The 26,410-nt window shown below is 34.2% G+C and overlaps 1 protein-coding gene across 5 annotated transcripts in view; it reads left to right on the top strand.

Moving 5' to 3' along the window:
• LOC149808212 (receptor-type tyrosine-protein phosphatase epsilon-like) overlaps positions 1-26,410 on the top strand; it is a 186,642-nt gene that overhangs the window by 100,849 nt on the left and 59,383 nt on the right. For all 5 annotated transcript variants that reach the window (XM_089974912.1, XM_089974944.1, XM_089974938.1 and 2 more), the window contains 4 exons: positions 6,718-6,837; positions 11,291-11,479; positions 12,766-12,889; positions 14,746-14,855. In XM_089974912.1, the coding sequence (XP_089831038.1) occupies positions 6,718-6,837; positions 11,291-11,479; positions 12,766-12,889; positions 14,746-14,855 (543 nt within the window). The remainder of the gene's footprint in view (positions 1-6,717; positions 6,838-11,290; positions 11,480-12,765; positions 12,890-14,745; positions 14,856-26,410) is intronic.

The following is a 26,410-nucleotide window of genomic DNA, read 5'->3' on the forward strand; positions in this document are numbered from 1 at the left end:
ATTTCTATAGATGTCCATTGGCTCTTATGATTGGGACCTATTCAGGTTTATCAATAACATCCAGTCAAAACTGTCAAACGGAGGTAAGACTATTTAGTTTTTTGAAAATTAAATTTGGAACATTTAAAGTCTCCCTGTTATCATCTATCTCGTTTTTTTGCAGTTATTTGACGTTTGCTTATTCAATTACCTAACTATTGTTGCACGATTGTCAGCTTCTTCTCTCTGTGGTTTTACATGTTTCAGGTTATTATCCTCAAAAGCCCCATTCAACGGATCACCTACAATAATGATAATGGTGTTCGTTCTGTTTTGCAAAAACAGTCTCGCTAAGGCGTTTTTAGATCTTCATTCACTTAACATGAACGTGGAATAACAATGAGATGCATTGTAGAACAATAAAAAAGAAGCATTAAAAATTATGAAACTATAAATATCGAGCATTAGGTAGAGCTAGAAACGAATTTTATAGAAAATTTCAATAATATAAATTTAGATGTTATACAAATGTATATTTTTACATGATCTGGATATTAGTGATCCTTTTGTATCATCGCTGCACTATGGTAGAAGAAGAAATCAATACAAATCCATTATTTCAATCCAGGTTGTTGAGTTATAATATTCATGGCTGTATCATAATCATCATCTTTTATACGACAATGTATCAACTTCACATTTTTAACGTCTGTATATTTCATCATCTAGCGTTTCCGTCACTTCATTGTAATGGGTTCTTAAATCATCAACGCGTGTTAAATTCTTCCCGGTTTTATATCGCCAATCGTGATATGGATAATATGAATGATATGACAGATTATATAAATTTATTTTATATCAATAATATTTCTCATTTGATTAAACTATTGATCATCTGGTAATGGTTCTTACACTCAAAAAGTCGTTGCCTTATTTGAATGTAGACGAAAAATTGAAATTTACCAGCTGTGGTAACTCCGATAAATGCCAGTAAGAGATTCAGCAGCCTGATGTGTTTGTTAGTTTTGCCAAATTTTCTTCTGTCAATGTGCTACATATATGTTCTTTAAATCAAATGTTTACATATAGTATGTTTTAATTGTGCTGTTTATTATTTTATAAATAAAAACGCTAGCAGCATTTTAGAACACGAGAATATTTTCGCAAAACATTGAAATGTTGTGATGACCATAAGCTGGTGAGTTAAGATTTTAAACAGGATTAAATTGGTTGATTAAGCTGGAATTATAAGTTAGCTTCATTTCCCTTCAAAATGTGAAATTGGTTGAGAGTCATATACTGGTGTGTTATCTTTATCCTAAACATTATGGAAGTAGTAATCATACCTTTGAAAAGTGATGAAAAGCCAGATTTTCTAAAACATTTACAAAGTAGTAATCATAAATGTGTTTCCAAAAATGGAGGTGAACCAACGTTTGTGAAAGAAAAATGGGGGAAAGTCATTAATAAAAAAATGACCCGAATGGCGGAAAGGAAGCTTGTTCAAACAAATGAACCATAATAACTATACCTAAATGTTTTTCTGTTTTTTTTTTAAATAGTAACGTGTTGGTGAGCCATATTGTCTTGGAAAGACATTTGTGTAAACGATTCAACGAAGTTGACTGAGCTAGGATTTGTACCACCCATACTACCAAAATGGTGGATTATCATATGTGTGCTTGCAAAAATAGTGGCGTGTCCCCATCTTGTCGATGCTTATTTTAAACCATTTTAAAGTGGCTGATAAAACAATGAGTACATGAATACATAATCCTTGTGCATCCTCATCCATAATGTGCTAACAAAATAAAGGATGACACAGATAATATTCTCTGATACGAGAACTATAAGTAAACGTCGAATTGGAATTTGTAATCTTTATATCATCTTTATGCGAACTATAGTGTCGCATATCTTGGTGATTTCACTAATCATAATAGAACACAAAAATGTCATACGACAAAGTATATAGTTTTAAAACTAGTGTTCGCTCTTTTAAAGAAGAAGCTGTATAGAGATAGAATATTGAACAGTTCATAGTGATAACAATGCACGAGGTTTTGTTAAAAGATATTAAACGAAAATGGTATAGTGGTCATAGCTTACTGAGTTAGGGTTTCAATCCGATATAAAGGAAACAATGATAGTGAGCCAGTGTTTCTTTGAAATGAATGATTTCAAAGTAATAGCTAAAAATAAAGATGACAGCAAAAGCATAGTAAGTGTGAATCAAACTATGATTACATCCATATGAATGACCCACGGATTATATATTACCAGCCTGTGCAACAATCTAAAACAATATATAACAAACCTAATTATCTCTAACTTGTAGCTTTTCGCACCGACACCCCTAGGTTTCTTATACATTATTATTTCACATCAATATATTTTATTTTACACATATTTCCAAGTGTTTGTATAATAACATATTCCATGACATTTTTAGTGTTTATAAAATCTTCCTTTGAGATGTTTGAATGCTCAAAGGTAACCTGCGGAAGTAAAAACAACAAGATACATATATATTGTTAGACATTATCATATATTACAAATATTTCAATATTATCCTTGATTTGTCTTGTTTGGGGTTTTCATTATTTCTGTTATTTTAGTCTGATATGGATATTTTTGCTTGTTATTTCTCACATTCTTTAACGTGATAAATGACAAAGTGATAATATGTACACTTTGCCAAGCGCCATTATGATACATTCTATGTGATATTTTCTTATGGATATAACAATAATGGTAGCAAGAACTTGTGTCCGATCTATTCGGTTTGTGAAAATGAAATAAAATTGTTTAATTTGAACTATGCTTTATTATAGAAAAGCATGAACAAATCATGTATCTTCATTGGTTTCTGATCTAACTAGTCAAAAATAAAACTTCGATTTAGAGTAAAATAAAATATTATACAGCTAACTGATATACATCTAATAAGGTCTACGTTTTAAAATTAGTCATAAAATATACTTTACATATGCCATGAATATAAATAAATAGTAAATAAGTTTGTTAAAAATAAAAGAAAATGAAAATATGATGGGTGCTTTTGAAAATAACGAATTCATATAGCAAGCTGTTCTTTTTATAGTTCTGGTCTTTATATGACGTGAATGAATGCAGTGTTGACGGTATTGTTTGCAATAACAACAAGTACTACAATAACACTCAAGGAAGTGTTATATGCCTGTCTCCGTAAGTTTATCCATAGAAAATATATAACGCGGGTAACAATGATTATTATAATTTCTTAATGCGAAGTTAATCATCTATCGATACTGGTGTGAACAAAATTCGTATCAGACCAGTTCACCAAGATTAAAACCATCTGACACATGTGTAAGCAAGACCTCAGTTAAATTGCTGTCCATCATAAGTTTGTTATCATTCAATCATGGATAGTCGAAATAGATTTCTCTCAAATTATTGGACCCACTTAAGCCATCTACTCATAGCGCTACTACCTGGCAAAATTTCAATCACCTGCACTCCCGATTACACAAGGAATTCTCTGTCCCTAAAAGATTTTGGATTATCGGCGTTTGATTGTGTTTCCTAAATCGTTAATATTCATGTCTACGGAAACTGAGTTTAAATTTGATTCATATCAGGAAAGTACCTGCCGTCAAATACATCCAGATAAACTAGTACAGCTGCTGACAAACTTGTTTAAATGCGTCGGTAATTGTGTATTTAGATACAAATAACCTAAAAAAACTGTTTGTTGCAACTTAGTTCAAATGAACTATTTTATATGAAAATAAAGTCCTCCGGTACTACCACACAGATACATAAAGATTGTCGTGTGATATATATTAGGAGAGGTATATATGAACTTTACGACGAGACTATCAAAATGTGTTAACATTGAATATACAAACCTTTCTAAACGTTTTTGTCACGCATACTTTCAAAAAGGAATTTAGGAAAAGGGTACAAGGGGCGCATTTTTAAGTAAATATCTACGACGAAATCTGCATTTTCATCTGTTAATGGAAATAATAATAATAATAATAATAATAATAATAATAATAATAATGATTATGATCAAGATGATGATGATGATGATGATGATGATGATTGTAAAAAACACAACTGACGTACTTCATAAGATGACGTACGTCGTCAGATACACGTTAACAATGACATTGAAATTAGAGTCTAGTTATCTCTTTTTGAAATAAGTTATACAATTGTACGATGTTCAGGGCATAATTTCCAAAGTTTGCGCTGACTGTCCGATATTATTTTGAACACAATAAAGTTATACATTCTTTTGTTTTCAGAAATTGTGAAGATAATACAAGCAGTTCCTTGTAACCCATTTGAATTCACTCTCAGCCTTGATTAAATTTCAAACTATTTTATCAATTAATACGTCAGGTATGCTGCTACAAACGTTGATTAAGCTCTAATTCAATACCAGGTATCATTAACATTGTATAATATGCTAACCATGCAGCACCATGACATTAACCAGTTTTTGGACTTGGAAATGTTCATAATGACGTTCATTACAGACGTCATATCTCATCAATACGTTTTATTTTACGTACTGGTCACATATATGTCCAAGTGTTAAGACTAAATATTTTAACAAAATTATTGTGCTTTAATAATAGCTTGTCACAAAGCATTGTATAATACGAAGAAGTATTGATACAAATTTTATGGAATAATCAAGCAGTTCGAAAGTGCTCTGGAAGATTTATTAAAAGCAAAAGCAAAAGTAAAGAAATACAGGTAACCTAATACTAATTGTCATACTGTACAAATATTTCGATATTACTCTACATCTTTGTCCAAGATATGACATTATGTTTCTTTGATACAACTTTGTTGATCTTGCGTTATGAACATTGTATATTTGTTGAACATAATATACGAAGAATTAATCATACGTAAACCTTGCCAAATACGACAATGATACTGTACATGTAACATGTATTGTAGAAAGAGTCTGCTTTATGTGCTTCTTGAAGGCACAATACAATTTTAATTAAGCCTATAATCCAATCCTAGCTGAAGATATTTCACTTTTGGCTATATATCCTACCAATCTACAAAAGCTGTTAGATATAGCATACGACTACAGCAATAAGTGGCCATTCGAGATTAGTGTCACAAAATCATACATTATCAGTTTCGGTCCCCAATACAAGAATTAAGTCAATATGAAATGGTATCTTGGCCCGTCATGTTTGCCGGTTACTGATTCGGCAACACACCTGGGTCACCGGATTAACTCAAAGCTGACGCCGCATGACGCAATACTCTATGCATTCAAGAAAGGAAAAAATCTTTTCACGGTCTGTTTGGTATTGGCATTAAACCGAATGGTTTAAATCCTATGGCTGCTGCAAATGTAATCAAAAAGGTAATTTTACCTTCAATGTTTTATGGAAGTGAAGTATGGAGTAACATTTCAAAAAGTGACCTCTCTTCATTGGATAAAACTCTGAGGTATTTTGCCAAACATTCACAAGGTTTTCCAACACATACAAGATCAGACATCGCCCTGGGAATGCTAGGATGGACATCAACGCAGTCCGAAATTGATAGAAGAAAATTGATGTTTTTACACAGATTGTGTTTGATGCCTAATAACGTACATATTAAACAACGTTGCGTTATTTCACTTCCTTTTGAGCGGATGCATGTCAAACTGCGGGTTAATTTCAAATTTATATTATACTTCAAAGAAGTTTGACTTGCTCGGGCATCTAACTGATTATTTGCATCATTCTGGAATTACAGATAAACAAAATTGGAAAGAAATTGTAAAGTCAAAAATTGTTGGTCTTGAAAATAGCCTCTGGAGAGTACGTATGTCTAATCAAGCAGATTTTGATAGATTCTCTTCGATACACGAATACTTACGACCTGCCTTAGTGTGGCAGTCGGCTAAAACCAGACAACACACTAAGGTATTTACATATGTAGCTAAACTATGCGCTGCTGTTCCTCAAACACAGCTCGATATATGTATTAGATGTGGGAATGTTTATACAGACATGGTACTTCGAATTTTAGAAAATCTTTCTGGGATTTCCTTACTGATAAATTTCCACTGAGCAGGCACATTACGTTATTTAATGCAGAAGATGAGCTGCAACTACAATATCTTCTAGGTAAAAAGTTACCATCAGGTGTAATCGACAAAAAAACTCCAAGCTATTCGTCCTGTATGCAGCAAACTCTGTCATGCAGTGTGCAGCTATCTTCTGCAAATAAGGTACTGAAACTTGCAACTTATGCAGTTGACGAACACTTTGTTGAATGATATAGTGTAAGAATTTGCATTCTAATATTAATTTTTTTATATAAAAAATACTTATTTATTGATTGTATTCAGATGATTTATTCTTATATCATGTAATCTTTCATTGAAGGAAATAAAGATGATGATGATGATGATGATGATGATGATGATCCCTCACGGATATATAAATCTTCATTAACTCATTGCTTATATTTTGTTTTCAAACATAAATAAAGTATGAAAATAACAAATAGTACATATCCGTAAATGAAATAAGTATAAAAAGAACGCTATGAAAATAATTTATAATTATACTTTGCACAAAGGAGGATTCTAAATGTAAATTAATTATTAAGCAGCAATATATGATGAACGCGCAATTGAAATATATGTAAAGAAACATACGATAGATGGGTTTGAAAATAATGATTTCAAAGAAAAAAACTGTTTTCGTCGTATTGCAGACGTAAATGAGTGCAGTGTTGGCGATAACGCATGTAATAACAATGGTCACTGCATTAACAATCCAGGAAGTTTTAACTGCGAGTGCCACGAAGGTTACAACGGAAAAACATGTAATGAAGGTAACGATGATTCTTATATCTTCTTAATCCGAAAAATCAGTTGTGTGTATCCAGTGTACTTCTTGAAAATAATGAAACAGACGTAAATTCAGAGATGTCCCTGTCACACTTAGGTTGTAACCTTTAAAATAAATTGTCAATTAAAATACAAAAGGATATTTGGGTTCAAAACACACCCTTGTCCTGCTCTCACATTGCAATTATATAGCTTAGTTAGCCCATTTGTTTATCAAACAAGAAAACGTATTTTTATATCTTGTACAATATCCTCTTCAGTACCTTTCTGTACAAGAGAAACAATAGTTTATTATGTTGTAGAAGATCAGAAGCTTTTCAAACATAAAATGGCAGTTAAACCTGCCACCATATTTACATATATTCATCTTTGCAATTGCGTGCAAACTGAATATATTATCATAAGTACTGTATTGTTTTCTACATAGACTCATCGATTAGATTGTTGCTTTTTGCCCATCTATACAACTTTTATTGAAAAACGATGTGAATATTTTGCAGAGTGCATTTCTTAGAGAAATTCCCCTATAATTCTTCGGGTCATTCACACTTCCATTCTTAAATATCGGCCATATTGTCCTTTCTTGTCACTCCTTTGTAAATCTATATGTTTTGATAATGATAATTAAGGACAAATTAAGATATAAAACAATGCATGGTAAACTCAACTGGTGACAAATGACCGGATTATTGACGGGACCTGGATATTTATTTTTCAAAGAGCGAACGCAATCAATTAGTTCTTGATTTGTAATTGGGCTATTCATTTCGAAATTTCCATTATAGTTTCTTGTAGTAGCCTCTTCGTCATTTACATTTACATCTATATTATACATTAATTAGGGACAAAAACATCAAACCGGTTCTTTTTTGTTATTTTTTATTTAATTACATTTACTCAGCTGTAGTATTTACCTTTAATGCATACCAAACTCTGTTGGGCTATTTCTTGTACAAGTGTATATCTATTTATTTTTACACATAATAACTTTTTTAACTGACACAGTCTTTTGAATGAGATTTTACTGTGAACGTATGCATCGACATGATTAATTCTGGTTTGAATATCTAAATTCCGTAACCGTTGAAATTTATCCTGTTTAACATTATTGCAGTCTTGATTGGAGTTATGAGCTCTGTGGTAAATCTGGTAACTGCGTTTGCTGCATTTCAACACAACTTTCCGTATATAAAGACCGACATTTTGTACACAATATGTTCAAAACATTTCTGCTAAACATGCTGAAGAAATGATTCCGCATTTGTCTCTTTCAGTTTAAAGCATTGTCTATTATTATCCTCGTCATCGTCCTCAAAGTCTTCGCTAAAAGCACCTTCTGTCATATTCATTATTTACATAATCACTTGTAATCCGATCAGCTCTTTCTAAGCTAAAATATATCGGAAAACGGGGTTTTCATCACTATCATCAATACCGAAGTTTGATATGAAGGGAAATAAATCTGTCCATGGCTACAACATCATCCACTATGCTGAAACCATTATTTACAATGCATGTTACATTCCCAGCGCTATCGTTGAAAAGCCAACCGTTAAATACATGTAAACATCATGCAGTGGAAGAAGCTTCTACAGGAAAAATATAACAGACAATTATATTCAAAACTATGCCATAGTGAATGTATGCTGACTCTGGTTCCTTACTAAAAACGTTAGCCATCATGAATGGTTCATCTTTTCATATGACTTGCTGTTATTTCTTTAGACGGTAACTATCGTTGTTTAATCCGTTTTGTCTGGCTTTCATTTCACATGTGCCTGGCCGATGAAAACATTGTATCCCTTATTTAGCGTATGGCATGAACTATATCTAAATAATATTCACTATCACCTTCGGATGTGATCATGTTTAACCACATTAGGAATATAGTTAGTCACTACATTTGACACTGAGTATTTTTCAACATTATGTTTCTTGCTACATGTGACATACTATGGCTTCCATCAATCTGGTAATTTTGGCGGAAATGCTCATTGAAGAGCTCCATGTTATACTTTCTTCATTTCTTTGACTATGATATATTTTAACCTAACCATATTATCATCTATGCCATATTAAACATTTTGAATTAAGCCCAGTTATGCTTTTATTTTTTAAATTTTATTTTAGGTTGATTTCGTTTTTGGATCATGTCTTGAAATCCGTTATTTTAATTTGCATATTACCAGTTACGTATGATTAGATTTAAAAAAATGTGACTCTTTCTTCCTGCTATGACTATGTCTTAAACTAAGTACAAGAAAAAAACAAATTCAATACGTTTAGTAAATTTAAGCAATCATTTTTTTCTCTAAATTACAAGTGAAAAATTAATATGAACTTAAATTATTGTGAGTTAAGTCCTAAACAATCCAAAACGTTTTATTACAAGGAAAAATGAATTTCAGTATTGAATGTGCCAAAGTATGAATAGCCTAGATGAATCACAATGATATAATCCAGAACGCCTTTCAATGAATTTGCACTAATCCCGAAGTAGTGCTTAATCCAAAGAGGGAATTAATACTTTTTAAGTCCAGCGAATAATTTAAGTAAATGATTCCTTTCAGATTATTTCTGAACAAAATAGTAACTGATACAAAATCAACTGAACTTAAAAAAAGAATGAATAATTGTGTACCTCACTCTATATTTGCAAATTTCACGTGACCTAAGACACAATAAAATGCCTAGGATGCGTGTTATTTAATTATTTAAGACTGTCCAATTCTATCAAATTGGTACGATGGCAACAGTCAGGTAGACATATTGTTCAAGGAAGAAAATATCCAGGGAGGCCAAAACTCTACATTCAATCACGGACAAAGTTCATGCAAATAATACAAATTAGACATACATAACACTTACAAATGTCATTGCAAATAAATGGATCGTGGTCAAGACAAGAAAGCAAGAACGATTTAAAATTAGGAAAGAGCTACAAATGTTACTTCATCCAAAACATCATGTAGATCTGAAGATGATAAAGAACTTGGTAAACACTTTCATTAATTGCAAAACCAAATTCGAATGTTGAAAGGAAGAACAAGGAGACTCTATGCTATTATAAGATGCTGCAATCACTAAACTTTAAAGAAATGAACCCAGTTCATAAAGCTATAACACATATATTTTTCTTTGATAAGTGGCAGTTTTAAACGTTAGATATCTTGCTCATTTCCACTAAAATCTTATTTATTCATGATTGCAAAACTGTTAGAATGAAACATCTGGCTGAAATTATAATAATATATACTATGAATATCAATTTTAATAAAGAAAAGAATCACGTATTATATGAGTATAATACATAGCAGAGCTTTGAGTTAAAGAAAATGGCAAAACAAAATATTAACAGTGTTCACCATGCTGTACGTTTATCATTTTGCTATAACACACCTTTGGAAGTTGAGTAAAATGTCAATAGATCCAATATCAGATATGAATATTGTCCAGATTGGAGACGTAGTTTTAAATTACTTTGTGCCCCATACTGTTCCATACTATGAAACATGTGAACATTGTATGGCTATATATTTCCTTATGCTTCATATATTCTTCAACACAGAAGCATCGTATTAAATTCCCCTTATGTCCCATACAGTACTTTACTGTTTAATTTCCCTTATGTCCCATATAGTACCATACCTATTAAATCTACAGCATAATTTTAATTGCCGTAATGTCCTATATCATGCTACATTACTACAAGTGGAATAAAAAGGACACGTAACTGCACCAGTTTTAAGAGTGTCTATGGGAAACGCTACCAGCTGAGTTCTCGATTTATTACACGTGTCTTAGGTATTCAATTGGTCCACTTTATTTTGATACCTAAATATTCGTGTTGCTACCCACGTTTGGTTTCCTAATATTCATTTCAAATATGTCCAAAGCAGTTCTATATATGTATGGTGAGAAATTGCTTGCAAGCGTTTTTTCTTAGTTATCATGATTCATTGGTTTATCTCAAACCCAATCCTAAACATTTCTGTTTGTTGTTTACTAATTTCTGTCATTTCATATCGTTTAAAAAGCCGGCACCATAGGAATCACATAAGCCAAACTATATAAACAAACGCAAATATTAACGAAGAAATGAAACTATTTATTATACATTTTATGTTGTCTCGTTCTTCTATTTTCCTCTGAATCAGATATATGCTGGTTTCTTATGGTTTCTTTCAGATGCCACAGTTGTCTTATATTGAGATAAAATATTCATTCTTTTATAATATTTCTTTGAGATGCCATATTACTATGTACTTCTTAGTTCTATTGTAGCTGAAGATGCCAATATTATTGCATTTTGGTCTAATATAATTTTTGGTGACATTGTCAACATTAATTTCCCAATGTATGTGATAATTAAGCCATATTTCTTCATACATAAAGCAAACCAAGTAGTTCTCTAGTCAATACTTTGTCTTTTTGCAGTGATACGTTGTGATGAACTATTACAACCAAATAATAGTAATATTGCCGTATATGGAGGTATCAACGGAAATTGGACGTATAACACTACTGTTTCCATTTCATGCATTGAGGGTTATATTTTGGATGGGGAAAGCCGTGTTCGTTGCGCAGGCACCAAACAATGGACTGGGTCTATCGGACACTGTGATAGTAAGGACGCGGGATACTATGTCAATTGATTATCGTATGAGTGAGGCCGACCAAACACATTTGCATTAGTTTACACGAAGATGGGTTACGTCAGTTTTTCAAATGTTCTTTGTCGTTCAATTCGTTTGGCATATTTGTCGACATGTATATTGACATGTCAATGCCATTTATCAAGTGTGTAAAATGTTCTTTGCGATTTTCAAACTAAAATAAATAGGTCACTGATCGATTCATTTCTGGTAATCTGCTTAGTGTATATGATAAATGTATTGATTGTTTGTGCTTGTTTTGCATTAGGAGTTAAAAGATTACCAATATGTAAGCATGGATATTTTGTTTTGCCTTCGCCTTTTTAACTTAAACAATAACCTCTTTAATAGTCCCTGAAATTTTTTAACGCAATACTTGTCTTTGATTCTCTTGGCAGTGTTTTTGTACTATGTTTAACGTGCCCATGAATGATTAAACTTTATATTAAAATACGTTTGTGGCACCACTTCTTTCACTCAGATGACTTGGTAGAAACGAGAAGTAGACAGGAGAGGACTTTATATACCCCCACATAATGTAAAATCCAGTAAACCAATGTCCCCCTCATTTTACTAACTGTATGAAATAACCCGGCATTTTAAAGTCATAGATTTAACAAATTCCGTCATTTTGTGAGCATAAAATCTATTTAGCTCTTTGTACTTGAAAAAAATAATTAGTAAAGTTCATTTTCGTTGCATAGTAACAGTACATGTTGGCAATATTAGGACATACACCAGATCATGGAATGTGAGGCTCATTTCTGGATATTTAACTAAAAAGCACTGTATCCATAAAAATAGAACAAGATACATAGCAAAGAATTCAAAACCGCTTTAGTAAACTTCATTCTCATTTAAAATTGATAGTGAGGCAAGTGTTAACTTAATTCACTGGACTGCGTTGAGAATTGAATTACATATATAATTTGTGCGCTGTAAATGACGTCACACACACACACACACACACACACACACACACACACACACACACACATTCATCCGGCGACTATGTTAGATCCTTTCCATTCCCGCAAACTTTATTTCATTATCACTGATACATAGGGCAAATATAAACATTCAAAATGCATCGATGTATCCACTCATGGTCTCACCAATGTATATTTTTAGACATGAATCCCAATTTAAAAATACCATCTTATTTCTTTGATCAAAGTAAATGTGACAATTTTATAGGCAAATTGGTCATTAACTTTTTGTGAGATTTCTTTACATGTTCAGTGCTGTTTTATACAGAACGTGCCGATGCTATGAAGTCTTTGGAGTCTGGATCTACTACTGCAGCAAGTGCAGGTGGAACTGCAGGTGGAGTTTGTGTGGTTGTACTAGGAATTGTCATTGGTATTATACTCTACAGAAGGTTTGCGATTTGTTTTTATATTTTGACCTATGGTTTTTTTTAACACAGAAATCTTGCTATGTTTAAATTCGGAGCATCATGCATGTCAATGAGTAATATACCTTTTTAAGAAAGAACCCTCATTTTTCATTCTTCGATAATCATTAAAAGAACGAACTTGAGAAAACTGGTTTTGATAAAATGAGTCTCGTTAAAACCAGATATGCTAACTTTCATTTCAAATATTTCCTCTGAGCCGTGTAATACTGGCTAACAAATCATGTGGATTGAGCTAAATTACCTCCCTTGGAAAGGATTGGTAATGCCTCCAGAAACTCCGCAATAATATATTGAAAACAAACTCCTGTGTCGTTCTCTTAATTGTGTTTTTTACCGATAGTCATATTCATCATTAAAGCCTTTTATGTGGATAAAATATATTTCATTTAGACTTTAACTCTTTCAAAATTATGAAAATACAATTGATATTTTACAGAAAAAGACACGAATTTTACTGAGCCAAACAATCGAAGTGCTCACTATTGATATCGTATGTAGATGAATATGACAATACTCCTATGAAATTTATGTGCGGTTATGTAACATTCAAATTTAATGCAGGTCCCTTTAACACAAAAGAAAGGAAATTAGATATTTTAAATGGCGCCAGCGAGAACATAGAAAAAAACTATACCCTTATGCATTAAAATCACTGGCAATTTAAATTAAACATAGTCAATACTTCTGTTTAAAAACTGAATTAGCGATAGGATTAAAGGAAATTAGATTAATGAAAACCATCCTTTCCTATGACGCTATATAAGTGGAAGCTAATAAGCAAAAGAAGGCCTGCAGTCTAAAATTATGTTTGCTTATCTAAGATAGAAAACTTTCTGTAAACGGCTTGTATTTGTGCATGAAATCACTTTATAATAAGATAGAAACATCGTGTCACGTACGCGATATAAAATAAGAGTTGGACAGATATAGTAGTTATAGTTATAAGTTTTCCGTATGTTTGTAATAAAATTTATTTTCAAATTGATGATCTTTGAAGTCCCAAAAATATATAGAACATGACGTATTTTCACTTTATTATAGCTCAAATCTTTCTGTTGGATCGTTATCTTCAAACTTTATTTGCAATTTTACTTTGTAAATATCTCCCGTCTGATTTAGTGAGCTTACGTATTTGCTCTTCTGACACATATTTATCATGATGCCAAAAGTTATGAAACTGAGTACATCAAGTTGCTTCCAAAGTTACATAAATTAAATTTACTACGTTATATTAACTTTACTATATATTTTAGTTATTTGTAGATCACCTTCCCTGTATTACAGGTTTAAAGGATGATTCCTATTATTCAAGTTGATTGCACAATAAATCTTAGATTTATTTAGTGATTGTAGAATCTTGTTTTATCGCTGATAAAACATAACCGCACGTTGATAAATGTTGCATATTTATGATGATTTCGATTTGGATTTTGGTTTTTTTAACGTATCTTTAACAGTTGTTCAGGTCATATTGCTTCGATGTCTGTAGTGCGGCAGCTTATAGTGATGTTCAGCACTGGGGCATCACGCCGCAGACATGTAGCATCATGTCGCACCGAGTCACATTATTCTGACACCACGACCGACCAGTTCTAGCACTAACCTCTTAATGCTGCGCTTTTTTGAAATTCAAAAGAAGCTAAATGATATCACTGTCCGTCTTGCTCACATCCGTTGCTTATTAAGGACATACACTCTGGTTTCCTTTCAAACCAAGTGCGGCTTCAACTTCTTATTGAAAAACCGGTATTGCTTTAAAGATATATAGAATAGACTTTTCGTAAATGTCACTCTTTTTTAAATTTATCATTCTAAAGAAAAAACAGACTTCAAACTAAAACTGCTGAAACTGCATTTGATGACCTACGGAGTTCGTCGAAAAGGATGACACAGGAAGAAAGTGGTAGCAAGGAAAATGTAATATATGGTAAGTGTACATATAGACTCTGAATACTACACAACCCCATCTAAATGTTCTAGTTCTAAACCTTTCTAAATTTAAACCTTTGACAAGCACAAAACCGTTTGATTTTGTCTTGAGAATTCAAGCTGTTTCACGTCCAACTTGTACATTTTCTTTTGATTTGCTCGGAGCGTCTATTTGGAACATTATATCTCTTTAATTAGGTTTGCTCGTCTTCATACTGCTATAATTTTTTTTTGACAGCTCTTAGACTATTAACTTGTTTTAGATTATAACCAGTCAGCTAAACATGTAGTATACATTTATTATGTGTCTACCCATAATGAAATGTTTGTCCAGGATATTAACAACCCTTTTTTGGAATATCTCGAATTGAATATTGGTCACACTGGTTGCTTGTACTTGCACATTGCAGATAAGAATAAGAGCGATGATTTTCAAATTGAGCAATACTGAGTGTGTCCACCTGCGGTATTATGAAAGGCCGATGTCCTCGTTGTTCCCTATGTTGACGAATCTTCTGTTATTTTCCAAACAATTTTATTTTACATTCGACAGTTATCAATTGCTGCTAAAGAAACGAAAATTTTCAATATTGGTATTTCGACTAGAATTCCAGTCATTGTTTGTGTTTCCCATAAGGAAGGCTACAAATTAAAAAGTGACATGCCAACAAAAAGTACCTCTGACAGTGTCATTGTCAGATCAGGAATGTTGTTCATTAGGTATTGTATACACGACACGTGAAGGAATTTGCTTAAGCAAATTTTATTACCGTGGTTGGTAATAATTTATAGAAATTATTGAATGAAATTTCTCCTTCATGTTTCACCGCGTTACAAGCATGCGAATATGTAGATAAAATGGACGTATGGGATTTTGTAGGTTTAACACAAGCATTAACAGCGATAAAGAGGATGACTTTTGTGATAAGTCATTTTATGTATGGATTTGTTATTACCCAAAGGAAAGACTAAACAATTATTATGAAACGAAAAGCGATCTCTGGAAACTTAGATTGTTCTTATGATCATTGCTTCCAAGTTTTTAATCACCTCTCTGAAAACTGTTGGTTTCTTTACAAAGTAGATTTGTGCTATTCATTTTATTGCTTCAAACTTTGGCATTAGTTTGTGCATTGCAAGTACAATACCATCATTGTTTGGATCATATTGGGTGAGTAAATATTTTGTATATCTTGTGAAACGGGCAAACTATTTGCTATTTAACACTATTTCAATAGTTCATCCAGTGTGCTCATTCCTTATATTTTGTTTCAAGCAGTAGTATTGAATATCTCAGCAATCCGCTCGTCTTTATTGCAAGATTCATGGTTAGTATTTAAGAACTGATCCATTGTGATTCATTGTTTTATGCAAGAGCACTAAAATTACTGCCAGTATTGATAGATTTATTTCCATGCATTAATAGGTTTACCAATAGTCTTTCGCGTGTGAAAAACGTATTTTGGGAAAAGATTTTCTAATCACTCAATTATCGATTTGTTGTATAAATTTACATGTGTGCCAAACATTTAACAATCTTGTCAGTGTTTTGTGTTCACAATTTTACAAATATGCTAGAAATCCGATTCCTGTGCTGCTGGTTTTTTTGGTAAAGATAAAGGTGGGCGGAAATCTGATCTATCAATTTTTCGAAATAAATTTATAATTGTGCTATAAAATCGATAGCTTTCTCTATCAAAGATTTTATGAAGACCAATGCGATAGCGTGTTCATAGATCGTGTACATTTATAGTTACAAATCCATACGGGGTTTTCTGAACATTAACAAAGTCGTTTCTAAACATAATAACATCCATGTCATCGGAAAGATTATTTCGCGGCGTATGCTTACTAACGTCATCAAAGACAGACAAATATTGCAGTTATCTCTGATCGCTTTCGGAATCTGAACGTTACGTTGCGGGACGGAACTGACGCCCGTGTTTTTATGTCTACTTCGTGACAATATTCTTTCCCTGGATTTCTTCGCTTGTCAAGCATAATATCATCGCATACCACTAGATTATTTATGCTACCGTAAATATCATATACTGATGACGCATCATCGTTATCGGTAATAAACTCAATAACATTAATATCATCATTGTGATCATTGTCATTACCATCTTTCTCCTTTGCCAGTGACTTTGCATTTTAATTGAATTTCTCAAGAACATTATAGCATCGTTGGTATCTACGGATGGTGTTACTGAATAAAGTTTGTCTGAGCCATCAAATTATCAGGTTTAGTAGCAGCTGAGTTTTGCCAGACCCAGACGGGCCAATGAAAATGGCACAAATAGAGTTGGGCAATACCGGATGTTGCTTGACTGGCTCCTGCTATCAACCACATTCATGTTGTACAAATATGATAAGTATATGAGTTTATATTGTATTCGATCCAAACACGTCACTGTTACTAGTGGATTAAAAACAACAAGGACAAAGACTCGTCAACGTGCACTTACAGGCATGTGCGTGAAATGTGGTACAAAAAAATACAACTGTGTGGCGTCACGCGAGACGTCGACATGTGATGATATCGCTATGGCACTCAATATATTACCAGGGATTCCATGGGCTAAGTATCTTGGTGAAAACCATATTCCGAGATATAATTATTGTGGCCCTGGAACTCGATTTGACATTATTCTCGGTGAAAGAAATCAACCCAATTAGGCGATTGACCAATAAATACGATTGAGCGTGCCATGTCATGATGTTGCTTATAATAATGAAGATCTACAAAAACGACATATCGCAGACATCAAGCTGATTCACACTTTGAAGTCTGTAAAAATTAATCTCTTAGAGAATCGTTTGCTAATTGACTGACACGTTCGGCGACGAGTTGTTAGCTAGCGATGTGGGCTGGCAATTAATTGTACGGTAATGATAATAATAGAGTCGATTTATTATAGAACAAGAGGGCACTGGAAAGGCAATTCAGCAGATGTCGGGCATGATGTTTCCTCAAAATGGACGGCCGGACAGACAAAAATGCACATTTATATACCCCAACCTAGAACGATTCAATATGGACGGTAAGATGCTAGCACTCCCAGGGAAGTTCATCTTGCAGATATTTTGTTTTACAGCATTATACTATTCAAGCTGGTGCTACACGTAAAGCAAAGAACAGACTCATTGATGGTCGTAGCCGTTGCAAGCCGATGTAAAGAAGCGGAACCTTTATCAACTGCAACAGCATTTCAAGTTGCAGCTACATTCGAAACGATTTATCAACGTGGACCTTTACGATGGCCACAGTTTCCACAGGCTGATACTGGCAAAGAATTACTTGGTGCAGTAGCATTGCTGATGCAATAACAAGAAGTTGAAATCAGACGTGCCACACCGCAAAAATCGCGATCAGGCAATCGTTGAGAGATTTAATCGAACACTTACTTAACGACTGTTTGAAAATCAGTATGCTCAGGAACTTTCCACTGATACTAGATATCGCAAAAGGGCTGCAAGACTACCAACTGTAATTGCAGCGTTCAACAACGAAGTTATGCGTGGAATTTCTGTGAAACTTATCAATTCAATCTCAAAAACCACATACCAGTTAAGCGACCTGACTCTACCACACAACAATCATTACTCAGTAACGTGACGGTGAGATATTTGTATGTACCTGGCGAACATGAAGGAAGTAAAAAAGAGCAACTGATCATATTTGGAGTGTAACCACACATAACATTTCCAGTGTGGTAAGATTGACGGTTAAGCCTGCAATCTACATTCTAGATTTGTCGGCTCTTCAGCGTGGATTTGTCCGTGAATAATTACAAGTAATACTGGAAGATACCCAGATACCACCAGAATGAATTCGCTAGCAAATCAAGGCACTAGCTCCTCGACGTATGTTACAATCGAAACAGGTCAACATCACATTCACACGTGTGTGGACTAAAATACTATCGATTATGTCCATTGTAAAGGGTAGTGTGTTTTTACGAAAATACCGTCACAACATTATTCTGTTACAGCAAGCACAGTATCAATTTGTCACTGTTTCAGCTCCATGATGAATTCAGGATCACTATCGAACTCGCGTTATGCTTTTTACCATTTCACTGTTAACCAGCTAAATGTTTCTTTACCGTAGTCTAGTTAATTTTCTGAAGTTGATTATATTTCCACAGTGTAACCCATCCTATGTAGTTTTGTAACTGTCGATATTGCCAAATACACTAAATCTGACCATTTGACACAATAATCGACAATCCAAAGACTGTCATCGTGGATTGTTAGTCCCTGCGATGAATGAATTGGTATTGCATAACCTAGAGTTCAGCTTGATGGTTCCGCTAAAGCTTTATCAACAGCTTTATCAACAGCGTCAAAAGCGACAACCACGATGTCATTAAGAACGAGTTTTTATTTCTTCAAGGATCTCGGAATCTCAACGTCAATATTTTGACTTCGATGTCCTTTTGGGGCGACAACACAATGGGACTGGTAGTTCTGGAAATATCTCCTTATGAAGTGAAAATGGTGTATGTTGAATTCAATCACGAACTATTTTTCTGGATGGAACTCTGAGATCATTAGTGCGCCACAAATTCCAGAAATCATCAATCGCAGGTTCTGGAAATTCACTGTGTATCACTTACATTGAATCTTGTTGGATTTAAGTATTATCTTTGCTCTTTGATTTTTCAATGATTCATCGGTGGCCCTGTTGTCCTCTAACATTTCCTCGTAATAATCAACATATCGTTTTAACCAGTAGTGTGGTAATTCTCCTGTGAATGGGGGGGGGGAGTTGACCATGATCGCAACATATGATAATCGCCGTTGATTTTGTCTATGACCAATCAGGAATCATTTCTAAAATATATTTAGATACCGTATATAATTCATCCAAGATGATGATCTTAGGAATATGTTTCTCACCCATTCTTTCTGAAATCCACGCATCGTAAGAAACTATGATAAATATATAACTTAACACCTCTCTATTTTCTTCTCCCTGGCAAGTCTGTGAGTTGGGGTTAGCATTTCCATGTTGGCGGGGGATCTGGGGATCCAGATAAACATCGTTAAGGCACTAGTAGTTTTACCGGAGCCACTAGGATATTAAGATAAATCATTTTATGCCGCGACACGGGATTATTAACTGATAGTACCAATGACGGCTGAGATAATTGTCCATTTTTGTAGAGGGGTTTATGATCTGCAGATTCAGAATACTTAAATATTACTTCACTTTTTACTAGCCAATGTCCCCATGGTGCTTCGTCTACACTTATTAGAAATTCATCTAGCAGGCCTATGTTTGACTCACTGATATAAAATGAATCTGTTTCGACTCTAACAGTATTCTTCGATTAATCATCGATAACAGGTTTATTGATGTGTAAGGGAGTACTGAAGATCTCAGATGAGCCAATTGCGGCGAATCACAATCATAGTATCTTAGTTACATTTAGTAGTTTTTCACGCTCCCTGGTGACTAGTACACGTTTTCGTTCCGTATCGGCAATTATAAAGTCGAGTTCTGCCTCGTCTATGATTAATCCTATTCAACGTTGCTTACTATCAAATGAGGCTGGCTGCATGTGTAAATTTACCAATACTTTTTGGCCTATGTCTGTTGCAAACGATATTTCTATCTTGCCATTGATTTCTTGTTTTAGCAACCAGACCTTATATTGTGGTCTACACAAAATTGTTGCTTCAGTCACTGTCAGCAATAACAATATTTTTGTATCCCACAAACATTTCGATAGTACTATTGGAGCCCAACCACGTTTGTTCTTTACGCAGTTGTCCATGAGATTTATCTCCAGATATGGTTAGTTAAAATGACGACCAAACCAAGCTGGAATGACCGGATGAACAATCGAATGATTCAATCTTTTCAAATCCTGTAAGATCAGAATTCAGCAGTTGGCCGTTTATCAGAACTCTAGTAATTTCATACAGCGGAGGTCCAAATCTCTCAAATTAAGGTCTATATTCATCCATTCCAAACAAAACTCCCCGGATAACATGCAGCCATGTCAATCGAGATAACGTCCTTGCAATCATATATAGTATTCAAGAGACCTCCATGTCCATAATAAACACGCGAGCGCTGAAAATCTTCAAGAAACTGTCGATTTGTTGGTTACCATGACTTTTGTTGCAGACCAAAGTTAGCAACGACAGATGAGATAACAATCAATTATTAAGTAAATAATGTATTAGATCTGTATTGTTTGTGTGCAACCCGCGCCGTTTGCTAATGAAGAAATTCTGTACGATAAAGTTCACCAGACGGTAACACGAACTGATCAAATCCACGAGGGCTGTCGTTGTCTGGTTGACTCTGGAACTGCTAGATCAACACTGTATCGCATTTACTGAAATTATAGCTACAATCACAAAATATCCCCGTCGTAAAATGCAACATTTTCTCTGGTTGGCAATTTTGTTTGACTCTCTGTTCATGCGTGGGCGTTGTGGTCAAATCGAGAAAACAACTGCCTTCACAGGATATGCTCGCTTGTAATATGGCTTGTAGATAGGCGTCAGCACCCTTGGTCTAGGACTTTTGTCTCGGGTGACAACATGCTGGTGGTGTTGTGATTCTCGAACAGGGTCGCGTTTATCAAAGATAACCCATATTGTGTCAACCGCACAGGTGACAGCAACGATACATTTGATTCTAAATAAGTATCGTCCGTCGTCAGAATAATCAATAAGTATCCTTGCTCTTTGGTCGTTCATTGCAACATCGATGGAAAAGTTCTCTTGTTCAATCCGAAACCTTGACCAAACGTGCGCTACTTCATCGTCCTTAAACTCGTTCTTGGCCTCACTTATATGATTGAGTAATTGCAAATTTGAGTAATTGCAAATTTGGTACTATGGGACGATTTGTTTATCTATTAGTCTGTCAAAGTCAAATCTAGCCTGGGAAGGCTTGATCGTGGCTAATCTTGCAAGCTCCTAATCGGATAAAGAGCTCCCGTCTGTCATAATATAATTAGGGCATATTTATCTTCCAGTTAAATATAATTCTTGATTAATATATAATGACGGCACAAAAAACATAGCTGGAAATGGCTGATGATTGGATCAACAAAACCGTAAGGAAAAGCTTGTTATTATGAATAGTACGGTTGTCATCAAGCAAGTGTTCAAAGCGGAAGTTTAGGGCCAAAATCAAAACTGCGGTATTGGCGTCAGAGATAAATTTTATCTGTGTGGTCTATCAGGTGGCAAACAATACAAAGCTTTGAAACGGTACTATGTGGCCACAATGAAAGTCCGTAATTACTAACCAATCGTAATTATATTTTCTTAGTAATATAAAACTATTAATTTAGAGAAGATTATATATATATATATATATATATATATATATATATATATATATATATATATATATATATATATATATATATATATATATATATATATATATATATATATAGCAAAATACCGTCGAAGAATTCAAACGACATCCAATTTTAAAAATTAGGAGGCAAATCGCGCTGATGTGATGAGAAACTGTCCACTAAGAAGACCTTTGGACTTTGTTACTAATACTGGTTATCTCATGATCTGTGTGATAACACAGTGCGTTGCGAGAGAAGGGTATCTTTCTCATAGATTTGTTTATGAATGTTCTAATAGCTTGATCAATATCGGTTTTGTTATCGACCATTTTTATTTGAATAAATTTGAAAATCTTTTATAAAATCTTCAGGCTATTACACAAAGCTAGAAAAGCAGCGTTGACACTGTAAAATACAGCTTGTTCTGTAAGTTTCTAAACCAATGAAAGCATAGAATTTCCATCAGTGACCGCAGCTGAAAAAAATATTTTAATAATCATTCGTATAATGAAAAAAATATTTTTTAGTATAAATAGATAAAACCAAAAACCAATGAATCCTAAGAATGTGAAATGTTCCATCGCTAATGATCTATGCACCGGAATTTTGTTCTGCTCAGATCTATACGGAAACTGTCCCGGTAATCCAATCCAATTTTAAAATAGCACAGATATGTCTGGTTAATGAATGAAGATGAATAAAGATATTTTAATATCTGTGTGTCTGTGTGCGATGGTTTTCACATAATCCAAGGAAGAAATCAAAACGCTGGGTTCTTTTACGAACTTGTGTTTGTAACATATTTAATTTCTCTGTGTTTGTGTGAGGCGGTTTTCACACACTCAGTGAGGAAATTAAACACATAACGCAGAGTGTTCAAAGTAAAACAACCGTTTTTCAATAATTAGCCTGATGCGTAACCAAATTACCTACCATATGTTTGGTTAGAGTACCATAACTATGAAATTTGTCTCTCTATCAGAGATTGATTTCATCGTTTAATAGCCCTACCATATATGCAGGTACATAGTTACGTACCCGTCCCACATTCAGATATAAAACACTATTCATGTTATCGATTGCCAGGGGCGTGGATGACGTTAACTTAAATAGTGTTTTATACCTCGAAGGGGGGGGGGAGGGTCAGTCTGGGTTTTCCCAACAGTGAGAAACTTTAAATATGAGTCCTGAAACACAGATATGAAAACATGCGCTGTAGTGTAATGGAATGTGCGACTGACTACCAATCGTGTAGTCGTAATCATACGGGCCAAAAAATAACTTTTTTCTATTAATTGTATAGGCAGGCATATTTTCTGGGTGGTCAAGCACGACTGTGGGATATTAAGATATTGATGTTGTATGCCTATATTAATGTAGTTAACATATTTCATATAAGCTGAATATTGTGTTAGCACATAAACCGCTTATTAAAAGAAATATATTTATCACACGATGAATCAAGAAAATATTAATGCAATTATTTCTGTGATTGAAACATTACATAAAGATGCTATACAACTTACCTATTCCTAGTGAATGCAGAAAAAAAAATCACAGATGATTTTGAAGTATTGCAACACGACATGAGGAAGGTAAATATACACTACTAGCAGAATATCGATTTGTAAAATTAAGCCATCTTGCAATGATAACTTCCCTCTGTGACGCTGGAAAGAAAATGATAATTTTTTTCCCATTGCAGAGACTGTAGACAAAATTAGATCGACATTGTCTTTAGGCTATGAAGCAAAGAAGATTGTAGGTGCGAGTGTAAGACAGCTACAGAACTTTATTGTGGAGATTGCTACCGATCCAAGCTCTCGTTCTGAGGTTCCAAGGAATTAGAATTGATAGAACACAAATTGATCGAAGCGTTCCAACAACAACAAAAAAAATATCTATATTTTTTTATATTTAACCCTCTTTTGGAGAGTGTATCTCGACGAGGCTCTGTTACTGCGCAACTGGACAGTTTTATGGTTCATCACGCACATACAAACTCAGAGTTAATCTCCCCAACGCAAGTCAAGTAAATTTCCTTCTTGATCTGTCTGTCGGAAATGTATCCTTGACTACGATGGATTCTGACTTCGCAAATAAACAGGATTAACAGGCATCGATATAATTAAATAACCAGGATAAAAGTTGTAAAGAATACATCCTTTATGATCCTGTTTGGAGTTCTCAAGGTGTGCCTGATAGCTACCAAAGACAGTCTCAAACGAGATTCACAGATACTGTCTATGTGATGTTGACTATACCCGGTGATACATGACGACCGCCACCAATTCGATCATTGTTATGCTTGGGAAACCTTGTTGTTAACCTATCTTTGTTTGTTCCCATACCATGGTGATCTTTGGAAAATATTTATCGATGATTGGATGAATCTGCATAACATCTATGCAAAGCCATTTTAGCTTGAACGTCGATAAATCCGCTTCTGTGATCTTAAAATAAGTGAGAAACATTATGTGTCTGTTGCTATATCTAAAGGTCTGGGTTGATAATCTTAGCCTTGGGTTGTTGCCTTACGAGGGGTGAAACCTCGTATACTGCTACCCATATGAATTACTGCTTGTTTTGCAGCTTCGTGAAAGAAATTAGCATCAGAATTCTTTTTCTGATTTAGGTGCTGAGTTGTGCTATTGATTTCTCGTTTAAGGTCATCATTTGGATACTCATATACATAATGCTCAAATAACTGTCGTAATTCATCACGTGTATGGTTAAACTCTAGTGTTATATCCTCAGCGAGTTGTATCGTAGAGTCCCTCGTTTTGGTGAATCTCTGAGTTCTTTTAATTGTTAAAACAATATCATTAAATATCCAAGTGAGATAGCTTATTGGTTAGCGGTAAATGGAACGTCTTAATGACAATACTTATATCTTTTTCTACGACTTTGATTGTTTTTGTACTCTCAACCTGTTATAAACGCCTTCTTGTTGGTGATAAAGTCTGATCACTGAGATTGTGGTGGTACTATTGGTGTAGCGGTGGCGTTAATGGCCATCCAAAAACGGTTCTAATCGATGACTGATATATTTCAACGGGCGTAATCTTGCGCTGAGATTTAAATGCCTGCACTTAAGGTTGGTCATGTACTATGATAGCGATCCTTAATTCTTTTCCAATAATAGATTTGATTCTACACTGAAGTTCATGGTTGATCTGCTCGATTTGATAACTTCCTGTACGTATTCCAACGACGCTCCTGTCTGGTGTTGGGGCAAGACCCCCTCCTTATTTTTATATGCGATTACCAGTAAATTGTTGGCGTGTAATCCCCAGAAAGACTTTGCTCTGATATTAGGCCAACTAGTATGAACTCGGAATTGTGCCAACGCCATCTCTAAGATTCTACCATTATGTGCTTTTATCGGGGTAGAGAAACTAATATCCGGCTGCACTGATGTCGCTGATATCATCCTTGTGGTTGCTGTGTTGGATTGGCGATATTTTTTTAATTTGCTATCGATCTGTCGTACTGCTATTACAATGGTCATTACTAAATGTTTTTCAAGAAACACCCGCATCAACTGTATTGTTGCCAACGACGGAGTCATTACTGGCTCACGCGGGTTATGATAAATATTGCTCATTGCGTATTGAAATAAATACATCATGTGATATCACACTCAAGTACGTCGCTGATAATGTACCGATTAACTTCACTGTTTCAGCAACTTACGCGGACAGCGCGTATACAACATTGTCGATAACTATGATATGTCTGTGGTACTTATTTTTGTTTAGTTTTGTGCTTGTCTATGATATTTTTCTGCGATGTCTGTCACGAACATACTTGATTATACCTGTAAGATTTCGAGAAATCCAAGACCTGTGTGAGACTGTGAATATCCTGGTCGCGATTCATTAAGTAAATGCAAAGTAATCAATTGAGCAGTCTTTGCGACGAATTCCAGACACTAACAATACGTTTCTGCAGTTAATTGTTTGTCATCGGGATATTGTATGAATATTTCCTCGGTATTGATAATTGACGCCGTTCCAGAAATTATATCGGTTGAATGGCGCCCTGGTTATATCATAAATATCCTTCATCGCACAGTGCTAAACACGGAGAACCTGTACACACCGATGACAGCACCGGTATGTTTGATTGTTTTTTTGTTTTAACCATGTAACTAACCTAGAATTTACTGTATACACCTCGTTGATGAACGGAGTCGTATGAATTACACCATCCT

The sequence above is a fragment of the Sinohyriopsis cumingii genome, chromosome 1 (assembly GCF_028554795.1).
Source record: "Sinohyriopsis cumingii isolate HCF-2022 chromosome 1, ASM2855479v2, whole genome shotgun sequence".
NCBI lineage: Eukaryota > Metazoa > Mollusca > Bivalvia > Unionida > Unionidae > Sinohyriopsis > Sinohyriopsis cumingii.